The following is a 26,686-nucleotide window of genomic DNA, read 5'->3' as shown; positions in this document are numbered from 1 at the left end:
AGAGCATGTAGGGGCATGTGGAGTACAGGAAGTGGGATAGGGAGAAGCTAAACATGTTGTGACGTTGTGACAACCCCTTTATGAGTGCAAATAGCAACCTGTAAATATAATGATAGCATCTTTGATAAATGACAACGAGAACCTGACTCAGCTACAAGACACGAGAGCAGACGCTACCATAACAAAAACAAGTTAGAGCAGGACTATTTCAGTTTGAGCTAAATTACCTTGGTTGGTACAGTTGGCATGAGTCTCGTCACTGTAGTCTCCACAGTCATTGTCGCCGTCGCAGGTCCAGTATTCTGGGATGCAGCGGCCGCTGTTACATTTGAACTGGACGCTGGAACAAGAGTGGCTGCAGCCTGCTTCGTCGCTGCTGTCTCCACAGTCATTGTCTGTACATCAGCGCACACACGCAAGATTTTTAGATTGGATTCTACAGTACAGCGTGACAAGTGGGGAAGGGAGGGATGATACTCACCGTTGTCACAGCGCCAATTTATATTGATGCAGCGGCCATTGGCGCAGGTGAACTGGGTGAGAGGGAAACAGGTTGGATACGCTGCGGAAAGGGAGCAAAAGAGGAGTGTATTTAAAAAATATTTATAGAGAAAAATGTGATATTCAAGGAAGAGCAACAAAATGAAAGAGCAATAAAGACTCACCACAGGAATCAGGTTCATCTGAGCGATCTCCACAGTCATCATCAAGGTCGCATGTCCAGGAGATGGGGATGCAGCGCCCACTGGCACAGGGGTATTGGTTGGGTGGACATGTGCGAGCTGAAAGGGGAAATTATACATTTGTTCTCTGCTTATTTTTTAGGGTCTGCGCTGTTACAGAATCAAACCATGCGAAATTGCCTCAAAAAGTACTTCCAGTCGCTTTCAATCTATCTGACACACTCAGAGAGCTTTAACTAATGGTGCTAAAGATTTATACATCTTCCTGAACTCTTTGTAGATTGTTGCTGGCATCTGCTGCATGACTAAATGAAAACTAACAGATCACTTTGGATCGCTTTACTCTTACATGCTTCCTCCAATTAAAACAGTTTTAAAGCGGAGTCATCCTCTGATGACTGCATCATTTCTTTTCCGATATGAGCACAGCTGTATGGTCTGGAATTTACTCTCTTTCTCCCTCTCTGTATGCTCTCCGAACTAGATGCAACTCAGCTTGTATATACCAGAGCAGGTGGTGTTCGATTCATCCTCATCGTTTCCACAGTCATTGTCACCATCACACAGCCATCGCAGGGGGATGCAACGATTGTTTTGGCACTTAAATCGCTCGGCTGAGCAGGTGTGCTGGTCTGGGGGAAGAAACAGAAAAGAACAAAATCTTAGAAAACGGTTCAAAGTCTGTCAAAGTAGCAAATGAAGAACATTCTAGTCGAATGTGACCCTTTGCTTTTCGGTATTGACTCATGATGTCAGAGTTAGCAGCCACGTAAACGCCGCATGGAAAGAGACAGATGTTGGAAACTTTAGTTTGCCCTCTGTCGGGTTGCGTTAGCTAAGACCCTTAAACACCCTTTTGTTTATCTTTGTGTTGCTGTGTAACCATGACAATGATGCGGCACACTTACAGCAGAGCTCAGGGGCTTCATCGCTGTTGTCCAGACAATCATTGTCTCCGTCACACTTCCAGCGCTCTTGGATGCAGCGGTTGTTCTTGCAAGCAAACTCCCCAGGCTGGCACTGGGGCGGGGGAACGTAGGCGGGGTTGGCTAGAGAGGAGATCAGGGGTAGGAGCAGAAACAGATGAGCCATTGAGACAAGAAGCGAGCATGTGAACAAAAGCTTTTTAGTGACCAAGTTAGCTTTTGTTAGTCAGCTCTTAAAGTTATAAAAATATTGACGGAGCTTAGTTAGAATTTCTGCACACATTTGGAAACACTAACATTTAAAATATCTTGCAAATTGAAAGCAAAGTGTGGATTTTGTTTTAAACTCATCTCTTGTACTGCCAAGCAATATCATCTTCTACTGGTAAGACAGCTAAGTACCTCTGCAAGTAACGTTATTGCCATCAAGGATCTGATCATCAGCACAGGCGCAGGATCTGCCATTAGGAATGGCGAGGCACAGACTGCTGCAGCCGCCATTGTTGACTCGACACGCGTTGGTTCCTACACGAAGTCAAAGTGGGAAGAGACGCAAAACAGTGTCACGTCATCTTATGTTTAATGGGAAAAGGGAAAAAATAAGTAGAAGGATACGTACCTTGCTGCTGGTGTGCATCGTACACTCTGATCTCAAATATGGGCGGCCTCTCATTGCGGAGTAGAGTGACTGTTTTAGTGACTTGGTCCAGTTTGTAGATGCTGCCACCGCGGTACTCGTTCCAAAACAGAAATTGTTTGTAGTGGCATAAGCCAAAGGCATGGTTAAGCTCCTGCCCCTCATACACCACCTGTTAAATCGAGAATGCATCTCAAATTCTAGTAGGATAAAATTGTAATCAGACAACAAATACGACATAGTCCCAGAGTTTCACCAACCTTTCGCTCAGTGGTGTTTAGGTAAACCATCTCAATGCGGTCGTAGTAAGCATCCACCCAGTACAGGATTCCCTGGGGAATGTCCAGACTCAACCCATTGGGCCACAGGACAGTTTTGCTAGTGAGGAACACTTGGTGATGCGAACCATCCATCCAAGCTTTCTTGATCTTGCCTCTGTTGCTCTCTGTGGGATCCTCCTCCCAGTCAGTCCAGTACATCCATCTGGGAGACAAGGTGAGGTATTACCACATTCGAAAGGTGAGACATTTCTGGATCTGAACTGCAGAACCTGTTAAATATAGCTTTACGCTGTGATGCTCTTTGATGCAACATCCCACAACAAAGCAAATGAGGGAGTATCTAAAAGAAAAGAATCTCTTGAAAACCTGCCAGCTCCTACACATAAATGTGACCAGCGAGTCAAAAACCTACCGTGTAAGCAGCCCACACAACTGCAAGGCACTCAAAACATACTTCATCTCAACTGAATGCTGATGGAAAGAAGATTCATTAAGTTAACAGCCCCCCCCCTCAAGTCTCACCCGTGCTGGGGGTCCACAACAATGGCTCTAGGGTGGCTCATCTTGCCCTCAATGAGAATCTTGCGGGTCCGTGAAGCCTTCTCCAGCCTGGCAACACTGATAGTCTTCTTTGGTCCATCGTCTGTCCAGTAAAGATTATTTCCCATCCAGTCTACTGCTATTCCCTCTACCGTGTGGATACCTGAGATAAGCAAAAGTAGTCCGTGTGAAAAAGCTACTGGCTGTCCAATCCAAAAGAATAAATAGAACTGAATCTGAAATAAGCTGACTTCATTATTTTTTTTTTTTTATCCACAAATTCTTTTTAGTAGCCTGAATTTTCAGTCTTTACCATCCTTCAGTATGACGTCTCTATCTGTGCCATCTATCTTCTGCCGCCCGATGATGTAGCTTGTGGCATCAGCAAAGTATATGAATTCATTGGTGGCGTGGAAATCCAATGCTCGGGGGTTCATTAGGTTCTCGATCGGAATCATGTACTCATCGGGCACTTTAGCGTTCATGTCCATGCCCCTGATGACTCCAGGACGACCCTTGCCATACACCAAGAACAACTCGTGGTCCGGCTCTGCAGAGAAGCATCATAAATGAACAATTATTCTGTCAGAGATTTTCAAACCACTATTACTTCATTCCCATCTCCCATCATCAAGTCAAAAGGTTTTCATCTTTGTCAAATCAATTTCTTCACTCACTCTTGCAGGATTTGCCATCGCTGCCGAGGCTGAAGCCCGAGCGGCAGCGGCAGGTTCGGGTCTTGTGGCTGTTGCTCAGCAGACATATGTCAGAGCAGCCCCCAGCTTTTCCGAACTGATCCAAAGCACACGCGTGACTACGCACTGAGCGAGGAAACAAGCGCACAACAGTTATGTAACGATTTGCTTTGAAAACACATTTGCCTGGCAGTAACTGTTATTTGTGGACGTTTATAAAAGTCTCACTGCGCACCTTGAGGTTGACGTCTCTGATGGTACACGTGCAGCGCAGCTCCCCGATCTAACCGGGTCACCACCTGGAAGTCGGAGCTGTTGAAGCGGTTTACTCGAATCACGGTCGTTTTGGAGTTGAGGTTGCCTTCGTTCGAGTTTGTTGCATAGAGATAGTTCTCAAATACAGTCAGCCCATACAGATGCTCGATCTGAAATAAGATAAAGGAGAAAAACATTGAGGGGAAAAAAGAGATGTTGCATGTCAGACATAATATCTCTGCATTCTTAGCAAAAGGGTTTGCTCAAGCTGGCTGACTAATAGTTTGGGCAATATTGTTTGTGCACATTTTATCTTCAACACTGTCCTGCAAATCCAGCTTAATTCAACTTGTCTATTGAGCAATTGATCGGTTTAAATTTAAGAATGTGAATAATCTCTGTAAGACAGAGAAAACTAGAGAAACACAGACAGACAGACAGATAAAGAGCGAGTGTCTGAGTAAACTTGGCACGGAGCAGCACAAAGGCTTCACTCATCTGCTGTAAAGGAGAGAGGGGTCTTACTTTTATAAGGGTCTATTCTGTGCAGCTCTCCTCTGCTGTCAGAAAGATGTATGGGCTGAGATCACATTACCTCCCTCCACCTCTCACACAAACACACACCACCACCACAGTCCTGATTTCATTAAGATCATTACTTCCCTATAAGTTTGAGCCAAGCTCCACTAGGGCCAGACTAATATGTTTAGCGAGGCACTAGCCAGGAAAATCACACACTCTTTAAGTAATATCAATCAAGGCAATAAAAAGGACCTATCCCCAGGAGAGGCATGCACTCTTTGCGGGAAACGGGAAAAGAGCTTTTTCTCCAAACATACGATTAAATCAGAGATATGGAAAACAGATGTTTTGTGAGTACCAAGCTGGGTTGATAAGATGCATGCCTTTATTCTTGAGTGCGTTTGCGTGTGATTAGGTGTATTTCTTATGGTTACACTGATCCTCAAATCCTCACCATCAGACCCTGGATGATGGTGTGCCGATTCTTGCCCTCATAGTCCACCACTTCGATGTAATCCAGGTAAGCGTCAGCCCAGTACACCAACCTGTTCACCAGGTCCAAAGTGATACCGTGGGGGAAGACAATCTTACTGTCGACCAGCTTAGTGCGGTTTTGCCCGTCCATGTCACAACGCTCCACCCTCGGTGTAGACCCATAGTCTGTGAAGAACACTTTTCTGTAGCAGGGGGAAGAGGATAGATTTCAATTACAGAAGGTTTCACAGAAAAGGAAATGGACTAGATAAATTTAGTTGACCACAACTAGGACAACTGTATTAGACATCGGAATTAAATAAAATTATTTAAAGACAATCGCAAAAAAGAGAAATGATCCTTTTAAAAGGAACTACCAGATAACAGATTGTCAGTATCAGGAACTTGAAACAACCAACATGGAAGTATTTATGTCGGAAAGAAGGATCCCGTCTAGGTCCGTGTCTTGAGAAAGTGCTCTGATTTTCGCCTGGCTGCTTGGTCAGCATGTCGCCTGATCATAAGACAGCATTTTCCTGTTGAGCAGTGCTAAAACAGGATGAGGGCAATCTTAAGTCAAGGAGCCTGGAGGCAAATACAGACCCCATCACTGGGTCCAGGGCGATGCCTTTAGGGTTGTACAGCTCTTGGTCCAGCAGGGTCACACAAGTTTTGCCGTTCTTGTTGCAGACAAACACCCGGTCGTCCACGTCATCCACAAAGTAGAAGTTGCCAGTCAGCCAGTCTATAGCCATCTGCTCCACATCTGATGGACGCAGAGGAGAGAAAGGGAGAGAAGAGGATGAAACAACAGGATAAAGAAAGAAAGAAAAAACAGGGTTGTGGGAGTACAGTCATATAACTCTTAGTCATAAACCACAATGAATCCAAATACTCTTTTTTAATTTTATGATATCAGGAACCGTTCCAAGAATACTTATACTTACTGCTATCTTGATACAAAAAAAATAGCAGCAATGAATTAATGTTATTTATTGTGTAATCTTGCAGGTTGTCCATTACAAACATTCCACTTGTGTTTGATTAAAGCATGTAGAGTGCGGGGAAGGAAAGGAAAAGAAAAAGGTGTTGTGTTAAGAGTTAGAGGTGAAGTCCAGCACTTTCTAAACTTTGTAAACTCTTATCAGTGAGTAAGACAGAATTCCCTCGCAGACCTCATGTCTGAAGACATGCTCTTGAGTAAGATTATTAAGTATTAAGCTGACACTGACCCATTAATTGCATGTGTGCAGTGCAGAAGGGTCTACATGATTGCTAATATGAGTCAAACTGACCCGAAACTCTTGCGACACCTTCATGAAGGATGTCAACATTTTGTATCCACTTTAAGTCAGTTTAAGGAAGAAACTTTGCAGATGGATGCACTGATGGGAAGAGATGGTTGTTTTAACAGATTCCACTGCATATTCTTTAAAAGCAAACCAGATCACTGCACACACACACACACGCACTATCAAAGTGACCACACACACACACACGCTCTTGTTTACATATGCCTCCATTAACCATTTCAAGTGTGTTAACCTGAGGTGCCTTTCCAAACCTCTGCTAAAATTTCCAACTCTTCATTATATGCATTTAGATTATAATATAAACTCTGATAAGAATTTTTTTTTAAAAAGGATGTAAACAGATCAAATCTAATGGCTCTCTTACACTAGACCGAAAGTAGGGTGGCAATATCCTCGCTAGGTAGAGTTAAATAAATAAATAGGTGGCTACCCGCTGATGGCACTGAATTTTTTCCACAATCACCACAGCTACTTGCAATCAGACTGCAGGTACTGTGGTGATCAACTGGTTGTCCATTTGGGGCATTGCTGGTCATCGCGTGCAACGTGCAACACTCTTGAGCAACACATTCAACCACTCACAATCATACAGTGGTCACCTGGTTCCCTCCCTCTCAGACAGATTGGCAGGTTTATAAAGAACTGTTGTCCAATTTGTAAATGCAGACAGTTTGTCAGTATGTTGCAATCAGTTTGACTCAATCAGTAGTTTTTGCCAATCTATCACAGTTAATTGTTTGTAATTGCCAACGTGTCCCCATTTAATCATCTTAGACACCAAAAACTGTTTTTGGATGGAGACCACATCATGACCAAAACAAAGGGACCAAAATCAGAAAGCGCCAACTTTAATTTGGGCTGCATGCGTTAACACATCTGAAAGTGAGCCAGTAACCTCTCCCCAAGCTTTGAGCATTTAGAGAAATAACTGCACTGGAACGCTGCAGCAATGCTTCGATCAAAGCGGCAAAGAACTTCAAAATGCAAGGACTACATGAGATTTGAAGTTTGCTTGATGAAATGCCATAAATAACACATTTTTATGCGATTGAGGAGAAGATTGATAACTCTGACCATCTCACATCAAAACTGACTATACATTAACTAAACTAAAAAACAACATGGCCAAAACTATATAGGCAAGTAGCAAATGTTCAGCAGTCCTGGGTGTTTCAAAAACACCAGGATCAGAATTCTGACAAAAGAAAAAGTTTCTCATGAAGTTAAAAGGGATAGTGATATTCCCATTGGTATCTCTCCTAAAACCCAACTCCTCTACAAAAATCCAGCTGGAAGCACGCCTGCACAAGGCATTGATTAGATTCATATACAGAGTACAGAGACAGTTGTGCAACCCAGTGACTGCTGCGTTGTGTAACAACCTACGGAGCCCCTTACTCCAGAGAGCCAGGCAGTCTGTTGACGTCTCCACTGATGCAGCTTCTGGTAAGTGGAAAGTTTGCTGGGAAACTGAATGAACCCACCTCTTTCTTCTCATCTAACCACTCTACCCTCCAACCCCCTTTTTCTCTTCCTGCCTGTTACACCTACAGCTTAAAGCACTTGGAGGAAAGGTTTAAAAAAAAAAAAATAGGAAGCATACAAGGCCACAGCCTTAGCAGTTCTTCAAACTAGACAAATGTCTTCTTATATTTACATGTCAGTACAAAGCAGGAAAGATGTTGATTTTTCAGCTTCCATAATCCTCTTTGTGCCAAGAAGATCCTATTAATCTGCACAAAAACGTCACTGACCCCTAAAGAGCAGAGTTTTGGGAGTACTGCGATTATGCTTGTCTACAGGGATGTGACATTTGACCTCTATTTAAGAGGCAGTTATACTATGGCAAATCTCCCCCTGGAACAAGTAAAAAGGAGATGTAATTACCTAGATAAGAAGATCTGATGAAAGACAAAAACCTTACATGAAACCTTCTGAAAAAGATGCCCAAAAAGGACAACATCAGAAAGACAGACATGGTGAGATGTGCTGGTCCCTGCTGTGGAGCTCCGCTTAGAGGGTGGAGAGGATGGGACGGGTCAGCTCTGCTCTCCTTTTATCTTCACAGTAGGAGAATTAAACATGCAGACAGAGCTGGCCACATCTGGAACCTTTGTACACTTATCTGCGCTTCTCTTTCAGGCTCCCAAAAGCTATAAATCAACCAGTTCATGTGAACCCTGCATCAACCCTACACCTATCCCTAAGTCTGCCCAGCGTGCTATTACTAGAGCACCTGATCCCTGCTTCTATTAAACAGAACAGACATAAGCAGTTTATACACATGAATGTCCAGTGAATCAGGTCCAGACATTGTCTGCAGCTTCCTTTTCACACATGGATAATGTCCTGCGGACAGCAGGACATTATCCATGTCAGAGAGATGCTTACTACCTGAAATACTATGTTTGGTTTAGGCGACGGTTGCTGCCAGGTTTCACAGGATATGACACAAAGCAGCACGCTCACGTCCTTACTGTCTATTCTCTGGACAATCACCTCCTTTATTAAGCCTAATGTACATTACACAGACGCCGCACTAAGGGACCTGGAATGATAAAATTTGTTTAAAGCCTGGTCCGACACATTCGCCTATTTTAATTGTCACAAAAAATTCCTCTGGGTAGCATCTGGAAAAGTTCAGGGCAGAAGCGAATATGTTAAAACCTCTGTAGCGAACAGGTTTGGACCAGTTTTATGAGCAGATTTTGAGTTGAAGGAGGTTGTACGGGTGCACTCTTATCTCAAAATGCTTTCTTTTTTAAGCGTCGCAGTAAAAAGGATACAGAGGAAAACAATATATAATGAAAAAATCCAACAAAAGAATGGATGAAAGTGTCAAATCTCACTTCATGAAACATAATGTTACTAAGTAATGGCTGAACGACTCAAAGGTATTTGGGTTTGTGTGCGTGCGCATGCTGAAGTGACCTGACTGGACATGACTTGAGACGGCTCGAGGAATGTAAGTGAGTGTTCAGGCTGACATAAACCAACAGAGGAATGTGAATACCATTGATATGACCACTCACATATACATATTGCTTCAAGGTGTATCATATAACTACCTTCGGTTTCGCATTCTCAATTTCATCCTTCCCTTTAAATTTCATTTGGTGTTTCTCCCGATTCCACACCTCACAATAATTTATCCCTTAGACCACTTAAAAGAGCACACTATCAGGGAACGTGGACTCGGGTTTGCATACCAGAAATAGAAAAATCGGTGATTAAATTAAATTAAATTAAACCTATATATTGCCAAATCATAACCGCAGTCACCTCAATGCATTTTATATTGTAAGGTAAAGACCCTAACAGAGAGAAAACCCCAAATCAGATGATCCCACATGAGCAAGCAGTTGGCGAGAGTGGGAAGGAAAAACTCCCTTTTAACAGGAAGAAACCCGGACAACCAGGATCAGGAATAAGGAGCCATCTGCCACGACCAGTTGTGAGTTTTGACTCTTTTATTAAAATGATAATAATATTCCGTGTGACTGTGGACATTTTCTATATCAAATCAGATCACGGATTCCTAATTTAGGCGAGAGCTGCAGTGAGTATGCCACAGGTATCTTCAGTATGACATCTGATATCTGACACTCGCCAAATACATTTATCAGCAGTGCTTCTTCAGGTTGATAGAAATGTTTTTCCCCGAAATATAACTGCGCTGTGCTTTCAAGAAGACGGGGTTCAAAAGAGCACTGGACCAAAAAGCAACAGCAAAAAGCCAACACAATAAGGGAGAGACGGGATATGAGGGACTCATGACTGAATCAATAGACTGGAAAAACCCCAGAGTTTCTAAAGCTTCTAGCCTCTGCCCCGGCTGTCAACAGTGACGACTATTACACAAGCTTCATTTGAAGTGGATATGAGCCAAGGCACTTTCAATCATGACACAGGTTTTGTGTCCCACACTTCAGGGTCTACACACCCCAGATACTCCACTTGTTTTCTTCCTGTCTGCTGTTCTTCGCCTGGGGCCAGGTTCTCAAGGGAAAACTTCTCACATGCATGTATGTGTTTACGAGCATGCAAACCATGCCCTTGCTTTTTGTGTTTTGTCTGCAAATTCTGCCCCCATTCTTAGAGAGTAACGGCTCTGTCAGCCAGGTGAATAAAAACAGACCTTGGCAGGCTTGCAATCACAGATAATTCATTTCAGCATTATATGAGTAAGTCTCTCAATAGGAAGTAATCATATACTGTGCACATCCATTTGTGTGCATCTGGTTGTTACTCGGAGCCTGTGAGTTCAGACAATGCACAATGACAATGCTACCTTCACAAAACAGATGTGCTGCCTATCCACCACATCTCAGAGGACAAAATGTACAGTCCTGGGAAAGACTTAGAAAAAGGCAGAGAGCACTTTTGTCTGGCAAACCCTAGTGCCAAATACCATCACATAAGAGACCAGTGTCTGATCATACTAGCATGGGTCAAACAAAAGCAGCGGAAAAATACTTTTCCAGGCTTCTGAAAAGCTCCGCACAGTCAGTGCATGAATCAAACTTCCCAGCAGGTTGCTTTTACCTGTCAAGAAGTATGCAAATGAATAACTAAAGGCATGCTGGAAGCCTTGTATGTATTATATAACTGTAAGTCTGCTACACACACATTGCTTCTATGGGATAGTTTAGTGGTGTGTCAGGGTGCCCCTGTTCTTTAGAGGAAAAAAAATCTTTTGAAAAATAAAGTTGGCCTCAGCATTTCTTCTTGGCACTTTCAAGTTGGTTTGAGCTGCTTTTGGGAGACAAGCTTACAGTAGAGTTTGAGCTAGCAAACCCACAGCTGACCACTTTTAAAGAAAACAGGAAAATATAAACTATGTCAACAACTGTCTGTAAACTTCTACTCACGGTGCAAGCTGAGAGAGATGTTGATGGTGCGGTTGTTACTGACAGACTTCAGGTCTTGGATGCTGGCACACTTAAGCTGGGTGGCAGCGGGGGTATCACCCACATCTATCCAGCAAACAGTCTCCTCCGCATAGATGAAGTCCATAGCCATGGTCTGTTTGGTGGCGATGGAAGGAACCCGGGTCGCGGAGCCACTCAGGGAGGTGCATCGGATGTTGTTAAGGTTGGCGATCAACAGAACAGGCAGACGATCCACAGGCTCTGGGTGAGGTTAACAAATTTTTAAGTAGAGGAGAGAAAATATTAGGAAGGAATATGATCTCCTGCATAATGTTTTGGCCATCCATTTCCTGGTTCAGCGTGAACTATAATCATTGGGCTCTGTCGATTCCTGTCCACCCCCTCACCATTTTTGGCTTTGCAGGAGCGGTTGTCTGGCTGCAGGAGATAGCCCTCCACACAGCTGCAGGTGTAGCTGCCTTCAGTGTTTGTGCATGTCTGACTGCATGTTCCATACACACCACACTCATTGAAATCTACACAAAGAAACACAAAAGCGCATTAACACACACAGTAAATGATGAAACTTTAAGATAGTGTTCTCTTCTCTTCCAAAGGCTGGTTGAATCACCTCTACATGCTGTCCCCTGCAGTCAGCAACCAGATGGTTACTTTCTGTTTGTCTTAGGCCAAACTAAAATGAATTTGCCAAATCACCACCCACCTTTACATTTCTTTCCATCTGCAGCAACCTCGTAACCATCTCCACAGTAGCAACGAGGCCCATCATGAGTCACTGCACAGCCAATCTCGCACCCATGGGAGGCACAGTCTGGTGCGTTTGCTAAACCAGGGAAAACAGAGCAACATAGAGCGTGTTAAATACTGCTGAAACATGAATACTATTAAGGATAGCAGGGATGATCCCAGGGCAATCTTTACAGAGGCATGCTATCGTGTCCAATCCTATCCTGTCTTACAGGACTGCAAGACTGCGAGTGCATGTGAATGTGTGTATGAGACAAAAGGACTGTGGTTAAGCGTGTGTATTCATCTGTGCATGTGACAGACGCGGTGATTCGAATGTGCACACATTAGAGAGCTTCTTCTTTTCCAGCCTCAGAGGAAACTCACGGTCACATCCTTTTGGCATGAAATGAAAGAGGGGAATCCGCACATCCTCATGGCCTCTGTAGGTTGTGCATGAGCATGCAGAGGTGTGTGTCGGGCCAAGAGCATAAATAGGGTTGTGTGGCTGTGATAGATTCTTGTCACATGACACTGCTCATGAGTCTAAATACATTAAAACAGTATGTACTGTTTGTCATGGTGCTTTAAGGTGACTTTTTCCTCATTCAGTGAGGATTTCCAAAGCTCCCTCAGCAGAGACACGCATATAAATCGTTTCATATTCCAAAGTAAAGTACACAGATGAATCAGTGTTCACCATACAACTATTTGCATTAAAACAAACATTTTTGTAAAGGAACTTTCAACCACTTTAAGTCATTACTTATTTTGCTGCTCAATTACCAGATTAACAAGTCAATTCTTTTTTAAAATTGGTTTTAGGACTGATTATTAGCTAGATAAGACTTCATCTTCTAACCTCATATCAATATGAACAGCAGGACCGAGGAGAGAGAGCATAGAAAAAACAAAACTTAAGGTCAAAGCAAATTTCCCCCAAAAATAGAAAAGATAAGTAAAAAAGGAGGCTTCTAGCAGCACAAAGACATTTAGCCCAACCTCCAACAAAAACAATATAATCGTTCATACACTATGTGTACTGCAGCTAGTCGTGGCACGGCTGTGAAGAGTGGAGACTGGACCTATTGAAGGACCCTTATTATATAAAGCCTGTGGCACTTTAGGCAATAATGACTCTTTTGTTGTGGCTCCGTTGAAAGGAAGAGTCTCCAGCAAACATTGTGGCCCATATCGAATCCACTCAGCAACGCTCACGCTGTGAGAGACCACAGGCAAGCAGAGAGCTAAAATACCCAGCATGTTTATCACAGCCCAGGTTCATGGATTCCATTTAGCAAAGGCTGGGTGAAACAAAGTGACATTATACTTAAATATTATATATTATATTAAGGAATATTCTAATATTAAGGACTATTCTGTTATATACCATAAACGCTATTCATAAAAATCCAACAAATGAAAAATTATTAAGTGGAATCTGTAACGATCCGTTATAATAACGGTCCTATGAATTAAAAAGGATGATTTGGTTTTCATACATTTGACAGAGTTTGGTCAAAGTAGGTTCTGGATTTAAATGGAGAGCGAATTCATGTTAAAATTAAGGCTAATGTATCGCTGAACAAATGTAATATTTTACCTTAGTCACAGTTAAAAAAAAAAAAAAAAAAGATTCTGGGATGTGAACATGAAAAACGTACTTGATCCAACCTCAGAGGAGAACAGATGAATGGAGAAAGAACTGAAGAAACAATTAAAAAAGAAAAGAAAAACAAGAAAGTGAAGGGAGAGGAGAGGCTGGAGGTGTAAACTGCACATACAGGACTCGAGGATGAGGTTAGAACGTTCCAGCTCTAAGCAAACAAACAACAGCTGTATGTCAGACGTTTGACCAGAGCTAATGAACGAAGCAAACAAATCACACAGTGACACACTGGAGACCTTCAGTCTTAAACCAGCACGCCAGAGTCATTGATCCTGTTACTGCAAGGATGGCAACCCTCAATTTCACTATAGACCTCTATGTGGAAGAAGGGAGACATCTGATGTGAGGACTAGCAGGCTAAAGAGTTTTTAAACAACAAATTTAGTTTGAATGTCTTAAAATTCATGTAAACACTCAAGGCATCAGTGAAAATAGGATTCATGTATAGTAACGACAGAAAAGGTTGCTACTTGAACTCTGAGGTTTCAGTAAAATCCCACCAATATGTGTATTCTGACTATTTGTGCTAAATTAGGGCCTGCCTTCAATTAACACACACACACACACACACACACACACACACACACACACACACACACACACACACACACACACACACACACACACACACACACACACACACACACACACACACACACACACACGAGTAAATGGTGTGATTAGCACGACACAATAGCATGAATATGATGAATAATAATAGGAGAGAGGGTGGAGATGGAAAGAAGGGAAGAACTGTCCTTGGACTCATTTCCTCAGCCCGTGAGGAAATTTATGAAAGTTGGCATTTTCCTCTAAAACCCAATCATGATGCTGACAGGCTGGCTACAGCAGTGACACAGGCTGAATGAGACAAACACATTTTGGTGTTGAGTTCATACAGTTAAAAAACAAATGAGTGACTTAATGAATGTCAGCAAAAGACAATTTATCATAATCTATCCACCAAGTGGCTTGAAAATGAATCAGCTTTATTTTATAAAAAAAAGCCTTTATTTCTATACATGATATCATAACTGTATAAAGAGGCGATTTCAGCGTGTGACATTTTAAAGAAAGGCGTTTCACAGGACATTCTTTGCGCTCTCACTGTCTGCAGACAGGTTTACACATGCTTTTGCCTTCTACATGCCACAGACGGAAGCCTCACATTATCCTACATTGTGTCATTAAATGATGGCATTTGTCACGTTCACATTTTTTGGCCCCATGTTTTGTAAAAAAAAAAAAGAAAAAGAAAAAAAAGTTCTGGCAATCTGAAGATTTCTTTTTAAAAATGGTCTATATGTGCACCTTACATGTTTTAGCAGTTCACATTAAATATGATGTTATTGTATCTCGAGTTAAGACGCTTCATTCCCTTAAACTACTTTGTGACTGTGAGCATTACAATTGTGGATTCTATCACACACTTTATATTGCAGTAGCTGATGGCAAAAGCTAACATTACTATAAAGCTATATGTCAGTGAGCATACAATGTATCTCCTGCCAGTTGTTTGCAGGCTTGATAATCAAATAGGGCAAAGTAACCATTTGCAAACACACATAGTGCAGCTTGAGTAATGAGCAAACAGTAGCTAGCTTATTCCCAAACAGTGGCAGTATGCTGCCCACATGTCTAAATTTAAACTTGCACAAATACTCAAACACAAATGTACAACGACTCACAAAGTACACCTGCTGTAGCACATTCCCGTGCATGGCAGCAGCACAACTTGCTAAATAAATTCAATACATGCAATTTCTTTTATCTTCAGCCAATGATCATTTATGATTAGATTACAGCACTGTAGAGCCTTCACTTTTAACTGCAGCCCATAAACCAATTTAGGTCAAGACCCACTCATGAATGAAGCTTATAATGTAGTATTTCCACAGGCAGCTTCAAGTCCGATTGAAGTCCGATGACCGATTGTCATTGCACAGTTACACAATGGAACGTGAAGGACAATTAAAGCTCTGCATAAACAACAGCGATAGCTCACTACAATAATCAGGGTTCCAGTGGGGTGCCTTGAAAGAGGGGGGAGGGGGGGGGGGAGACTCAATAACACTGCCATGACCCCATTTTTTCTTGCCTTGTCAATCATTCACATCTAAGAGGCAGGTCTAAAGTTGCGTCTTGAAAGAGAGGCTTCCTCACCCTCAAAGAAAAGAGAAACGCAGGCCTGCAAATCAACCACCTATACGACAGAAGGACTTCATAACTGCCAACAGTCTATTTGATTAAACAGGTTTCATTTACTTGGTTTGAACTCTCGCAAAGCCACATGGTAACTTTTCAAATGCTCTTGTCCTGAGCAAGGCACAGGGACCCATGGCCATAAAAATATTATACATCGCATTTATCTGCAATATTAACAATAAACTAGAACTACTATCTTGAGGTTGTATGCTTCAGTTCGCTAGTGAAGCTTCAGTTTACATCCATGGCTTTGCAGACTCATTGTATACATTCATGTCACAATGACACAGTGTTCATATTTTTGCTTCTGTAGGCCACCACAGCAGATTCAAAATGAAGCAAACTGTACAATGACTGAAGTGTAGTCTTCAAGAGGTTTGACAAAATAATGTCATAATTAACTTTTGGAAGTTGCAGTTATTTTCTGACCACTCAAAAATATGGATGGCCTCCTTTGCATTAAATACCTGCACATTAAGAGGTCCAATGAACAGCTAGAAACACTTGGAACCAACTCCAGATCTTTTAATAATAATAATAATGGATTGGATTTATATAGCGCTTTTCAAGGCACCCAAAGCGCTTTACAATACCACTATTCATTCACTCTCACATTCACACACTGGTGGAGGCAGCTACAGGTGTAGCCACAGCTGCCCTGGGGCAGACTGACAGAGGCCAGGCTGCCATATCGCGCCATCGGCCCCTCTGGCCAGCCCATAAACTTTTATGTTTTTAATATATGAAATAGCGAGGACACTGGATACAACTGGCCATGAACATACTTATTAGTCAATGCTCCGGTTCCTTTTGAGCTTGGATAAGTAAGTCCAACATTTTCTGAACAATATTCTGTTAAACATCCTGAATTAAAGTTGAGATGTCTTGACTGCTTTACTTCAAAGGGCATTTTTCAAATTGTGTGTCCTTGTCCAAAATCTATAAACCTGTGTGCCCATGTAGTGAAGACTCCGGCCACAGACTTTATCAGACGATATGATCACAATTACTTTATTATCTTATTAGACATTTATGCAGTTTAATAATATCAATTTAACAACTACCCTCCTTTTTGACAACCTACTTTTGTTCCTAGATTTAATATGGGATGACCAGTATATAAAGCTGGATGATATCATCTTTTTCTAATTTGCTCCAACTAGTATAATCACGCAAGATCAAACTTAAAGGTGACCAACATTAGAGTATATTCATGCATTTGTGTAATAATTTCACTGATAATTATAAATGTTTGCATACAGTCAGGTGTCAAATTAACTGTCTGATTCACATCCCATCAAAGCACTAATGTTGATTCCCTTTTATCACTCCAGTACATAAAGCGAGCTACTTAACCCCAAGGCTTTCCGCACACTGTGAAAAAACAGAAAACCTATTTTAGAAAGCTTGAAATACCGTGCAGCATTCCCCTTTCTAACCGCTTGTCAACAACTTTGACAGAATTACTCAGAAACGCTGAATGACAAAGTGTGCTTTCAAATATCAGTGGCCAGGTATACTTGCACAACCTGGCAGTTTGTACGAGCAAACACTACGAAGCTTGTGAAAGCCTTTTCCCTGAAATGAGGCGGTCTCACAAATGCCAAAAGTTCTGGACACACAGCTCATGTGTTTGGTTGCATGAGTAAGAATGTGACTTTGTAAGTGTATATTTGTGTGCACATGTGAGGGCATGCATGTATGCATTACAGGCACACACACATGCCGGTGTGTTTAAGTACTTGTGTGCGTAGAGCGCTGCCTTACTGAAAACAGCTGGACCTGTGTCCTCAGGGCAGTGCACGTTGTAACGGGATGACATCATCACCGCGTTGCATAAAAGGCTTGTGTAGCAGTGATGACCGCTGTGTGGGTTACTAACACTTTCACCCACACTGTGGTTCAACACATCTCGTTTTCTTCTGGTCTCAACTAATCACACAAACTTTTTTTTGTAATGACTCAACTCAGTGTGGAGGATTAATATTGATACAGCGTGGTTCACGATTACTCTTTGAGCACATGGAAGGAAGCAAACCGAAAATAGAGATAGAACCTTGCATCAAATGCCTAAAGCTGTAAACTGATACAAAGATAAAGCCAATAAATGATAAAGAGATCAGATCTCTGTGTTGCTGATAGTGGAACAGACATCAGACGCTTTGGTTAATATGTTTTTTTTAAAATGGCAAAAGATTAGCCAATGTTTGAGAGCTCAGCAGACTCACCCTTGATCCAGGTCTCTGATACTCTGAAATTTTACTGTTGATGGTAAATATCTGATTTAGATTTAGTAATTTCATATTCCAGGAAAAGAGCAGCACAATGGAAAAGGAGAGGCACAAAATTACGAACGCAGATGTCCCAGCGTTGAGTCAGAGCTCTGTCAAGGCCAATACTCTTCTGCACTTCTGCAAAGAGAGTACTTGAACTAAGAGTTTACATCAAATATCAGCTCATAATAATGCATATTAGAACTCTGCCCCACTCTCTCCAAACAGCTGCTGTGCCTTGCACACCCCCCTGTGGGGCCCCTTTGGGAGCTTTTCTACTGCAATGTCATTGCAAATGGTGTATAGATAGTTTAAAGAGGAGTGGTTAAAGTTTGTCTGCCTGTATTATTGCAGGGTCTTTACCTTACAATATAAAGCACCTTGTGATTTGGCGCTATATCAATAAAACTGAATTGAATTGGCATGTCTGTTGACAGGCTGCCTGTATAACCGAATAGTGAATATAAACTGCTGCGATCCACATCCTTGATCCAGATCCTTTATTATCGCTCTGATTCACTAACAAGTTTCTTAGTCTCCAAATAATTCAGCTGACACACAAACAACCTCCCCCCCACCCCAACCAAAAAAAACCCCAAAACAAAACAAACAAACACTGTTGTTTATAATGGAGCACTGTAACAAAAAAATAATTTCCCCCAGGGATCAATAAAGTATTCTGATTCTATCCTTCTTGGCAGATGTGACAAAGACAAACTTCAGACAGTTACAGGATATCTGAGCACTACCTTGCAGAATACTGAGTCAGCTCTCAAAAGGCAGCCAGTGTTTGCTCTTTTGTTAGCTGCAACAAAGAAATACACTATGGACTCAATATGTTCCATCACTCATTCTTCTGTTGTCTCTAATTAATAGGGGAGGATGTGATGGGATTTTTCTCAGCTGCATCTGGTCTGAATGCTTATTATTCCTGCTAGGATTGGGGGAAACAGCCTCATAGCAGAGCTGATTGATAAATTAATGACTTTTTTTTCCCTTGAAAGAGAAATTCCATAGTAATTGCACAAGCTAGGACAGGCCAACTCATTAAATGGCCCAACAGAGGGGATGACTCGATAAAAATGATGGTTTGGGATGGAAAGACAAGAACATTTTGTCTATAACAGAAACTGTCTGGTTAATTTTGACCCACAACAAAGGGCAAAAGTGTCAGTATGACAGAGGAGAAGGGGTGTGTGTGTCACTTTGTTTCCTACCTCTGCAGTGAGGCCCCTCATCCCAGCCGTCAGTGCAATCAACGACTCCATTACAAAATCTGCTTGCATGGAGACAAACTTCCACATCCAGGCATGGATATTTATTGACAGGACACTGGTTCACTTTGTTGTGTGTGCCTGGAAAACATGCAAAAGATTTTTTAAGTAAAAGCAGATGTATAAGGCAATATTTTAAGGCAGTAAAACTCAAAGATGAAGCAGAATAATGCATGCATCTAACCTCCCCCCCCCCCAAAAAAACCCCCCAACAACAACAAAAACAAAAACACATTGTAAATTCACAACTGAGCTTAATGAGGCTTCATAAAACTATTAAACACATTTTACATACTTAAAAGTGAATTCCTGGCATCAAAAGAATTAAATTTCTTTATGACTCATTAAAGAACTCTTCTAATGTTGCTTAATTTTATAACATTTATTGAGGAGGCTGTCATGTGCAAAGAGAAACTGTACAGAGATTTTCCTCGGTTGTCCATTAGTTTTGCATACTACTCTGGTGAGGTCCTGGCTTATTATTTCCTAGTATTATATGGACAAAACCCTTATAGTTAAATCCGCGACCTTTAAGATCATCACAGGTGAAAGATTCCCCAAAGGGAATTGTGTCTAGGGATGGGGATTGATGAGGTTTTATTGATACCAATTCCATTATTGAATTTGCTAATCGATCCAATTCCCTTATTGATTCTTGACCCAGTTTCATATGAGAAAACAAGTATGCCTGCAGATTTCCAGTGCAGTACAACTACTTTATCATTTATTTATTTATTATTTAATCCCAAACAGACTATCGCTTAATGCTAGATGAAGAAATGAAAGAATGTCATTTATTGAAAGCTTTATTTGAAGTCAACTAAAATCATGTTAAGCATCTGTACAGACGAGCTGCTCGGCTGGTAGCACTTGTGGTGCTCATCCATATCGCATCAAATGCATGACACTTGAGCAAGTGAATCCTGTGTTGCAGGAGATGTTTCAGCATGTTTCTGGCGTTCCCACCTCAATAATGATGTTAAAGACATTACAAATAAGTCGTTATCATGTTTCTGCATGAAGCAATGCTTTGGATCGCTTCATCCTCTCTGCTGTGACCCCCTTTTTCTGATAACACTAGACATGCATGTAGCAATACTGTTGATTTGCAATCAGTGTGCATTGCCAGCACCTGCGGACACTGATAAAGGAATTGATAAGCTCCAACACCGGTTTTCAGTTCCAATCCCTATTTGTGTCTCCTGTTGGGACACAACCAGCAATATTTTTGCTTGTCAGGCAAATGTGTAAACCACTGCACAATAGAGCCATCATAAAACAACAACATATATTAAAACTATTCTGGGCTTTATATACTAATAATAGAGTTTTAAAATAGTATCACCAGTGTGCCAGAGAGGCAGAATTCAGAAAAGGGGTGCAGCAGTCGCTGGCTACATAGAAGGGCTAAAATTAAAGAGATAAGGCTAACATTAATAAACATTTGCAGATAAAAATGTTTTATCTTTTACTCTAAATGGCTCACATTACTTACTATGGTTGACTGAGTTCCAGTTGGTTTAGGTCACTTCTATTATCAGAGAATTAAACATTTAGCTTTATAAAAAGGGCCTAAAGTTATTTTGCTGCCTGTATTTACAGGCCATAATGACTTTGTTTTGCTTTTAGATTTGCTGCTGTAGGCAACAAGTTGCACGATTGGTGCACAGTGTGTGTTTTGTTTTTCTAAGGTGCAAATTTGACACTAAAGGCTTCCTGCATGTGTTACAGCACAAGTGATACACAGCACATGCAAACATGCGGTTACCTTTAATGCGCTCACATATTAAAAGAGAGTTTGCAGCATAAGATCACTTGGTAGACACTGAAGGAAATTTTTAAAAGAAAACACTGATAAATACTGAATCTTAAGGAGTGCAGAGGACAGGGGCCATAATGTCCTCTGGCCTAGAAAATGCTGAGTTAAAAAAAAAAGACCAAAACATACAGTAGAGGCAGCGTCTCTTCCCTCGATCTCTCCCACTCTTCTTCTCTCTCTAGCTTTCCTCTCGGCCCACACTGCAGAGTAAACAGTTTGCCTTGGCTGTTTTTCTTCTTCTTCTTCCTCCTCCTCCACCTCTCCCTCTTTCTTTCTTTCTAACATCTGCTGACCCATTTTAGAAAAACACTTGAAGCAGAACAAATAAAGTTCACCTCCTTCACAGGAAACGATCTGCAGAGTTCTGCAGAATACATGTTGTGCTGGGATACGTTTTCAGAGGACGCTATCTGAATATGCACATAGCCCGAGCAGCAAACCTGCTTCAGATGTTCGCATACACAAATTCTCAGTTTTCTGAATATTAACCAGCTGATGCAGCCAAACTGCAGTTTATCTGACACTAGTTGCAGCTTTCCTGATTGTAAACCCAGCAAAGCAAATGCAGGGGAATGAAAACATAGTTTTTAAAAACTTGCTGTGTTATATCTTTGTATAATGCATATCGTTTGAGTCTTAAAAGAAAGTTACACGTCTCTTAATGCCCAAGACAAGCCATAACATACATGTGGGAGAAAGAATATTTGCCTGCATGGTGGCATTCCCTGATGAAAACCACTAGCATTCCTTCTGAGGCTCCCTGATCCATCCAAGAGAGATTAGTAACCACACACTGAACATCACATTTAACTCTGTTAAAACAAGTGCCTTAAAGTGACACGAGCTTCCATAACGATCCCACATCAGCAGCCTGCGTGGAAAATGTGCCACATTCAAACTTAGAATTAGCTTCTCATACATCTGGCTTAGGGAGGAGAGTAGCTCTCCCGTATGGGGGATGCTAGCATATTAGCAGCCCTCCTACAGCCTTGGCCTCTAAGCCAGCCTGATTTACATGCAACACACTGCCAATGTGGGGATTTTTACATAAACGACAGTACCAGGAATAATCTGCCATGTACACTGGAAAAGAAACCCTGCCAAGGATTTAGCATTTGTCGTCAGTTCTCGGGGGAGTATAAAAGACGAGTCGGAGTGCAAGACATCTGAATTATACCAACAGCAGAAACATGCATCTTTGCAACTGTGTGTCGAGGGAGCTTTTTTCTTGAAATGTGATCTGCTGACGACTGAGCAGACAGGTAAACTCACACACTCGCTAATCAAAGTAAACCAGGAATCGGATTTCTGTGCTCTACGGCCACCGAGAGACTAAAAAGATTGATCTCTGCTTTCCATCACACCCACAACAGGCTCTTCTTCTACACACATCTCTACTTCTGCTGACAGGGCAGCAAGCAGCAGAACTTTTTGGAAAACACACTAACAACTGCTAACAATCAAAAAGACTGACTACTTTGTGTTTCACAACACAGTAATACATTGGCAGGAGCTGAATAACGACCAGCAGCAGAAAGCTAAATAGAAAAGACAATATGGAGGATTAAATAACTTGTGGGGGACAATAGACATGAACCCTGTACCGGCTGCTCCAGTTTGGGAAATTGTTGGCAGTGTATTTTACTGGAAGCAGCCTTTTTCTATTACTTTGCAAAGCTGAAGGGGAAATAAGACGTTTTAATACAGCTCTGCAGCTTTTGGTGAGCATTTTTTGCTTAGACCAGGTAAACCAGGTAGCAGGTAAAACATCTCATCAGTGGGCTGCTTTAACATTATCTGGATAGGTTTTCTGCAGCTGCTGAATCCTTGAACTAAGACAACAGCAGGTGGCGTTTCTTAGCGGTTTGCTTTTGCCAGTTTGTAACAGCTGAATTTCTTTTTCTTGTATCAAATAATCTATTGTACTTAAACTGTACAATGACAAAATATAAATTATATGAACAAAAGGGGTATTTGGATCGATCCCATTCTGGTTTGAAGTACTTCAAAGTATTACACGGCCTACACGGTGCTTTCAGTGACTAATTCTATCTACTGTTCAGTTTGAATGGTTTCTAATCTCAAATCTGGTTTCCCAGGCATGACTAATTGTTAGTGACCTTTCGAAGCCGATTACGCTGACTGGTTCTCACAGATGGTTTTGACTCTGCATTGTCTTTAAAAATAATACAATTTTCAAACAAATCCTATGACAATAATAACGATGAGAATGAAATGCAATTTGTAACAGATTAAAAAATAAGTGCTCCATGACAGGAGAAAACCAAACATAGGAGACGTCTTCACTGCTCGAGCCCAGAACTGAAATGATGTCAAACAAGATGAACTTTCATTTGCACCCAGCTTTTACAGACTTATGTGGTGTCACTGATGCAAAGGTGTAAACAAGTCAGAAGTGCCGTTTCTGTGTTATAAGATCACTAAATCCATGTTGTTAGTATGTAAAGAGTTGGGCTCATTTCTTCTTTATGGTTTATTACTCTTACAATAACCAGTGTTAAAGTCTGTAGTGGTTGGGTATTTCCTCAATTTTCACACATGCAATACGTCTCTGAAGTGTTTCCAGCAGCGAGAATGCCGCTGACGCACTGAGTCGGAGTAACGTAACTTGTCGTAACAATGTCCTTGTTAATTTGGGTTGAACCCAGGACTGTATAGGCGTTGGCTGAATAGCAGTGGTGTACACAGCTGACAGCCTTTCCAACAGTCCTCACCTGATTCATCATTTCAAGCGTTCACATATAAGAAGGCGAGGAGTTTCATGAAAAGCTTCCCGGCAGCGATTGTGAAAACAAAACAGGAACACAGAGAAACTTCTACGTTGAGCCCCAGGTCTTAGTTAATTTATTCATTGACTGCCAGGAGGTCGCACATAACAAAACAACTTTACCGTATCTCCGGCCTTACCTTGCATTTGATCCTGCAGTTTATATTCCACTTTATTCACATTCTCACAGCATCATTTATTTACTGCTCTCCACAGCAGCTATTTTCACGGTTATGCACATCACTGTGTCTTATGGTTGCCAACTTTCCATCAGTTTCAATCACAACACAGCTCAGAGCAAGGGACTGTTGATTGTTCTGTTTGCTTGTTGGTGAGGTCAAGCCCGACTTTTTTCTTTAAAAAAAAAAAAAAAAAAAAGAATATTAACCGACAATTTATTTGTCTGGATTAAGTCCCTCATGCTTTTGTTATCCCACATAACCAACCCCCCCGCCAAAAAAACCCCATCTTTGCTGTCAACGTACAGAAAGAAATACCTCACTTAATTCTATGAGACCAGTTCTGCAGCTGTCATTTACATTTTATTAATTTTACTGACATTTTTACTCTTTAGCATTATTAAGCCACCTCACTCTGAGATTGCAGAGATTCTTTACTGAGGCAGAAAAAGGGAAAATTACAACTCCCACACCTATTAGCGAGCAGAATGAGGATCATTACATCGCTGCACTAAACATCAGGATCATTTAACAGTGATATAAGCATAACCTCACAGCGGCCTCCGGGATCTTTATTGTTAACTGTTCTCCGTGACTTACTTCTTTCATTCTCGACGTATCACATGTGAAAAAAATTATCTGAGATTCATCGTAAAACAAACTGAGTTGCAATGCCAAACTCGTTTAACTGTCACGGCATTTCTATTGCAGTGTGCAGTCTTTGCCAAGAGCACAGTGCACACTTTAGATAATGCATCACCTTCAAAAATAAGCACAGCTATCCCTTGTATGTCGTGGGTTCCACTAAGGTTTTACTGATGGACACCAGTGAAAGACGGTCTTTCCTAATGTGCGCTTCCCTCCTACACCTCAGGCTTCAGATCCAACCATCCCCCATCCTCAGTAGTTATGCAATTACCTTAAATTTAGATCCCCTGTCGATCTTTTGTTCTGCTCATAAAAGCCCGCGTTTCTTCCTGCTCTCTGGGTTCCATAGCAGCCCCTGACTGACTCCCATACAGTCTGCTGTCAGCTCGAATTAAAATGTCACGCAGGGTGACAGGCAGGCCTACCCACTGATGGACTCTCCCCACTCTGGAGTCACACACTTTGCAGCGGCATACAAAATGAGCACATGACTATGGCAAACCCTACTGAGGAGAAATCCACTGGGAGCAGACGTGTGTGCTAGTTTTTACCCAATTGTAATGAAACAGTACAATAAATACAATGGCACAACTGAACTGTATTGTAGGTTTTGTGTATCTAATACCTCTGTCTTTCTCTGCATGGTACAATCAAGATACTGACAAGGATCGTGTGCAAATGACCCAAAATTCATGTTTGAGTATCATGCACACAGACATGACTACAAAAGGGTTCAGCAACGGTAAACTCATTAAATAGCAAAACATATTTGGAAAAAAACAGCACTTCTCTTCCAAAAGTTCCAATGAGCGTTAAAATGGATACACACTTTGCTTCAGTTTCACTATTTTGTTGGGAAAAGTACATTTATCCATTTCAAGCTAAACACAGACCAAGCACAGGATTTGCCTGCAGACAGAAGAAAATCATGTCAAACTAGTAGTTTGGAAAATGGTTGAAGTTTAGATTTTGTTATTCCTGCTATGGACACTTTAGCCCTATGAATATCCTAAATAAAATAATAATAATCAAACAACTAATCCACAGATTTAAAAACTATTTTAGCAGCCCTCCAAGCTTGTGTGGATTATTTCTCCAGGCTGAATTCTTCGAGTGAAGCAGCACATCGCATCTATTCACCTCCTTGTTTACCCAAATGTGCTGGCATAATTGATAGGTTGTTTCACTCAAACCATTACTGTATAAAAGCTGTTGCAAAAAAATATTTACAAAAAAGTCATCTCCGCAAGCAAAAGAGACTGCATAGGAACCATAACGAGTAGGGAACAGAGATGAATCTACTTAAGCCACCGGACAGGGAGGAAGACGGACAGACACGGGACAAAGAGAAAGATGTTGGGAAGGAGACAGGGTGTGTCGGAGACAGCAGAGAAAGGGAAGTGGTGTCTGCGTGGTGTGTGAAAGCCCTGCGATCGTGGTCTTTTGATAGGCTGGTGAAGCTGAGGAGGGCTCAGGGCTATAGACCAGAGGGATTTACAGGGCTTTTCTCCTTCCTCTGTGGAAGCAGTGTGTCAGCCACTGCCACTACAGACCCTCTTGCCCCTGCCTAGTGCCCCCTGTGACTACAGCTACATGACTGATTATAGGCCATGAAAGGATCCCCCCCAACCCCCCAAACATTACTGTAAAAGGCTGTTTCAACAGAAAGAGGATCAGAGCCTTAAAAAGACATTTCCATTTTCCTCCTCAGCCTAAACGCTAATCTGCTCATTTTCTCCTATACAAAGGCTTTTTCTGTAGGAATAGCTCCTTCTTCCCATGACTCCATGCCTGCATCCCATCCCACCATGACAGCGGCCGCCAAGACATGGTTGTCCTGGAGAGGCTGCTGATGCATGACAGGCAAGGGACCAGGCTGGCCAGCGT

At 41.7% G+C, this 26,686-nt stretch overlaps 1 protein-coding gene across 4 annotated transcripts in view; it reads right to left on the bottom strand.

The window, feature by feature from the left end:
• The window catches only part of LOC146683968 (low-density lipoprotein receptor-related protein 1-like), a 91,037-nt gene that overhangs the window by 47,637 nt on the left and 16,714 nt on the right, over nt 1–26,686 (bottom strand). For 3 of the 4 annotated variants that reach the window (XM_085444769.1, XM_085444768.1, XM_085444766.1), the window contains exons 3-20: nt 19,309–19,446; nt 11,922–12,041; nt 11,605–11,733; nt 11,198–11,458; nt 5,617–5,779; nt 4,994–5,216; nt 3,998–4,187; nt 3,745–3,888; nt 3,381–3,617; nt 3,050–3,230; nt 2,507–2,729; nt 2,229–2,418; nt 2,012–2,134; nt 1,592–1,732; nt 1,190–1,315; nt 666–782; nt 482–562; nt 228–395 (exon numbers count right to left, since the gene is read on the bottom strand). In XM_085444769.1, coding sequence (XP_085300895.1) covers nt 228–395; nt 482–562; nt 666–782; nt 1,190–1,315; nt 1,592–1,732; nt 2,012–2,134; nt 2,229–2,418; nt 2,507–2,729; nt 3,050–3,230; nt 3,381–3,617; nt 3,745–3,888; nt 3,998–4,187; nt 4,994–5,216; nt 5,617–5,779; nt 11,198–11,458; nt 11,605–11,733; nt 11,922–12,041; nt 19,309–19,446 — 2,955 coding nt within the window. Of the gene's footprint in view, nt 1–227; nt 396–481; nt 563–665; nt 783–1,189; nt 1,316–1,591; nt 1,733–2,011; nt 2,135–2,228; nt 2,419–2,506; nt 2,730–3,049; nt 3,231–3,380; nt 3,618–3,744; nt 3,889–3,997; nt 4,188–4,993; nt 5,217–5,616; nt 5,780–11,197; nt 11,459–11,604; nt 11,734–11,921; nt 12,042–19,308; nt 19,447–24,112; nt 24,303–26,686 lie in introns of those variants that run through there. The other variant, XM_085444767.1, reaches the window with a different exon arrangement.

This window comes from Copadichromis virginalis, linkage group LG20 (assembly GCF_057382275.1).
Source record: "Copadichromis virginalis isolate Kocher_CV1m ecotype Utaka linkage group LG20, C_Virginalis_male_GT1.1, whole genome shotgun sequence".
In the NCBI taxonomy this organism is placed as follows: Eukaryota; Metazoa; Chordata; class Actinopteri; order Cichliformes; family Cichlidae; genus Copadichromis; species Copadichromis virginalis.
The sequence above is the reverse complement of the archived record's forward strand: the minus strand, read 5'-3'. Positions and strand labels throughout refer to the sequence as shown.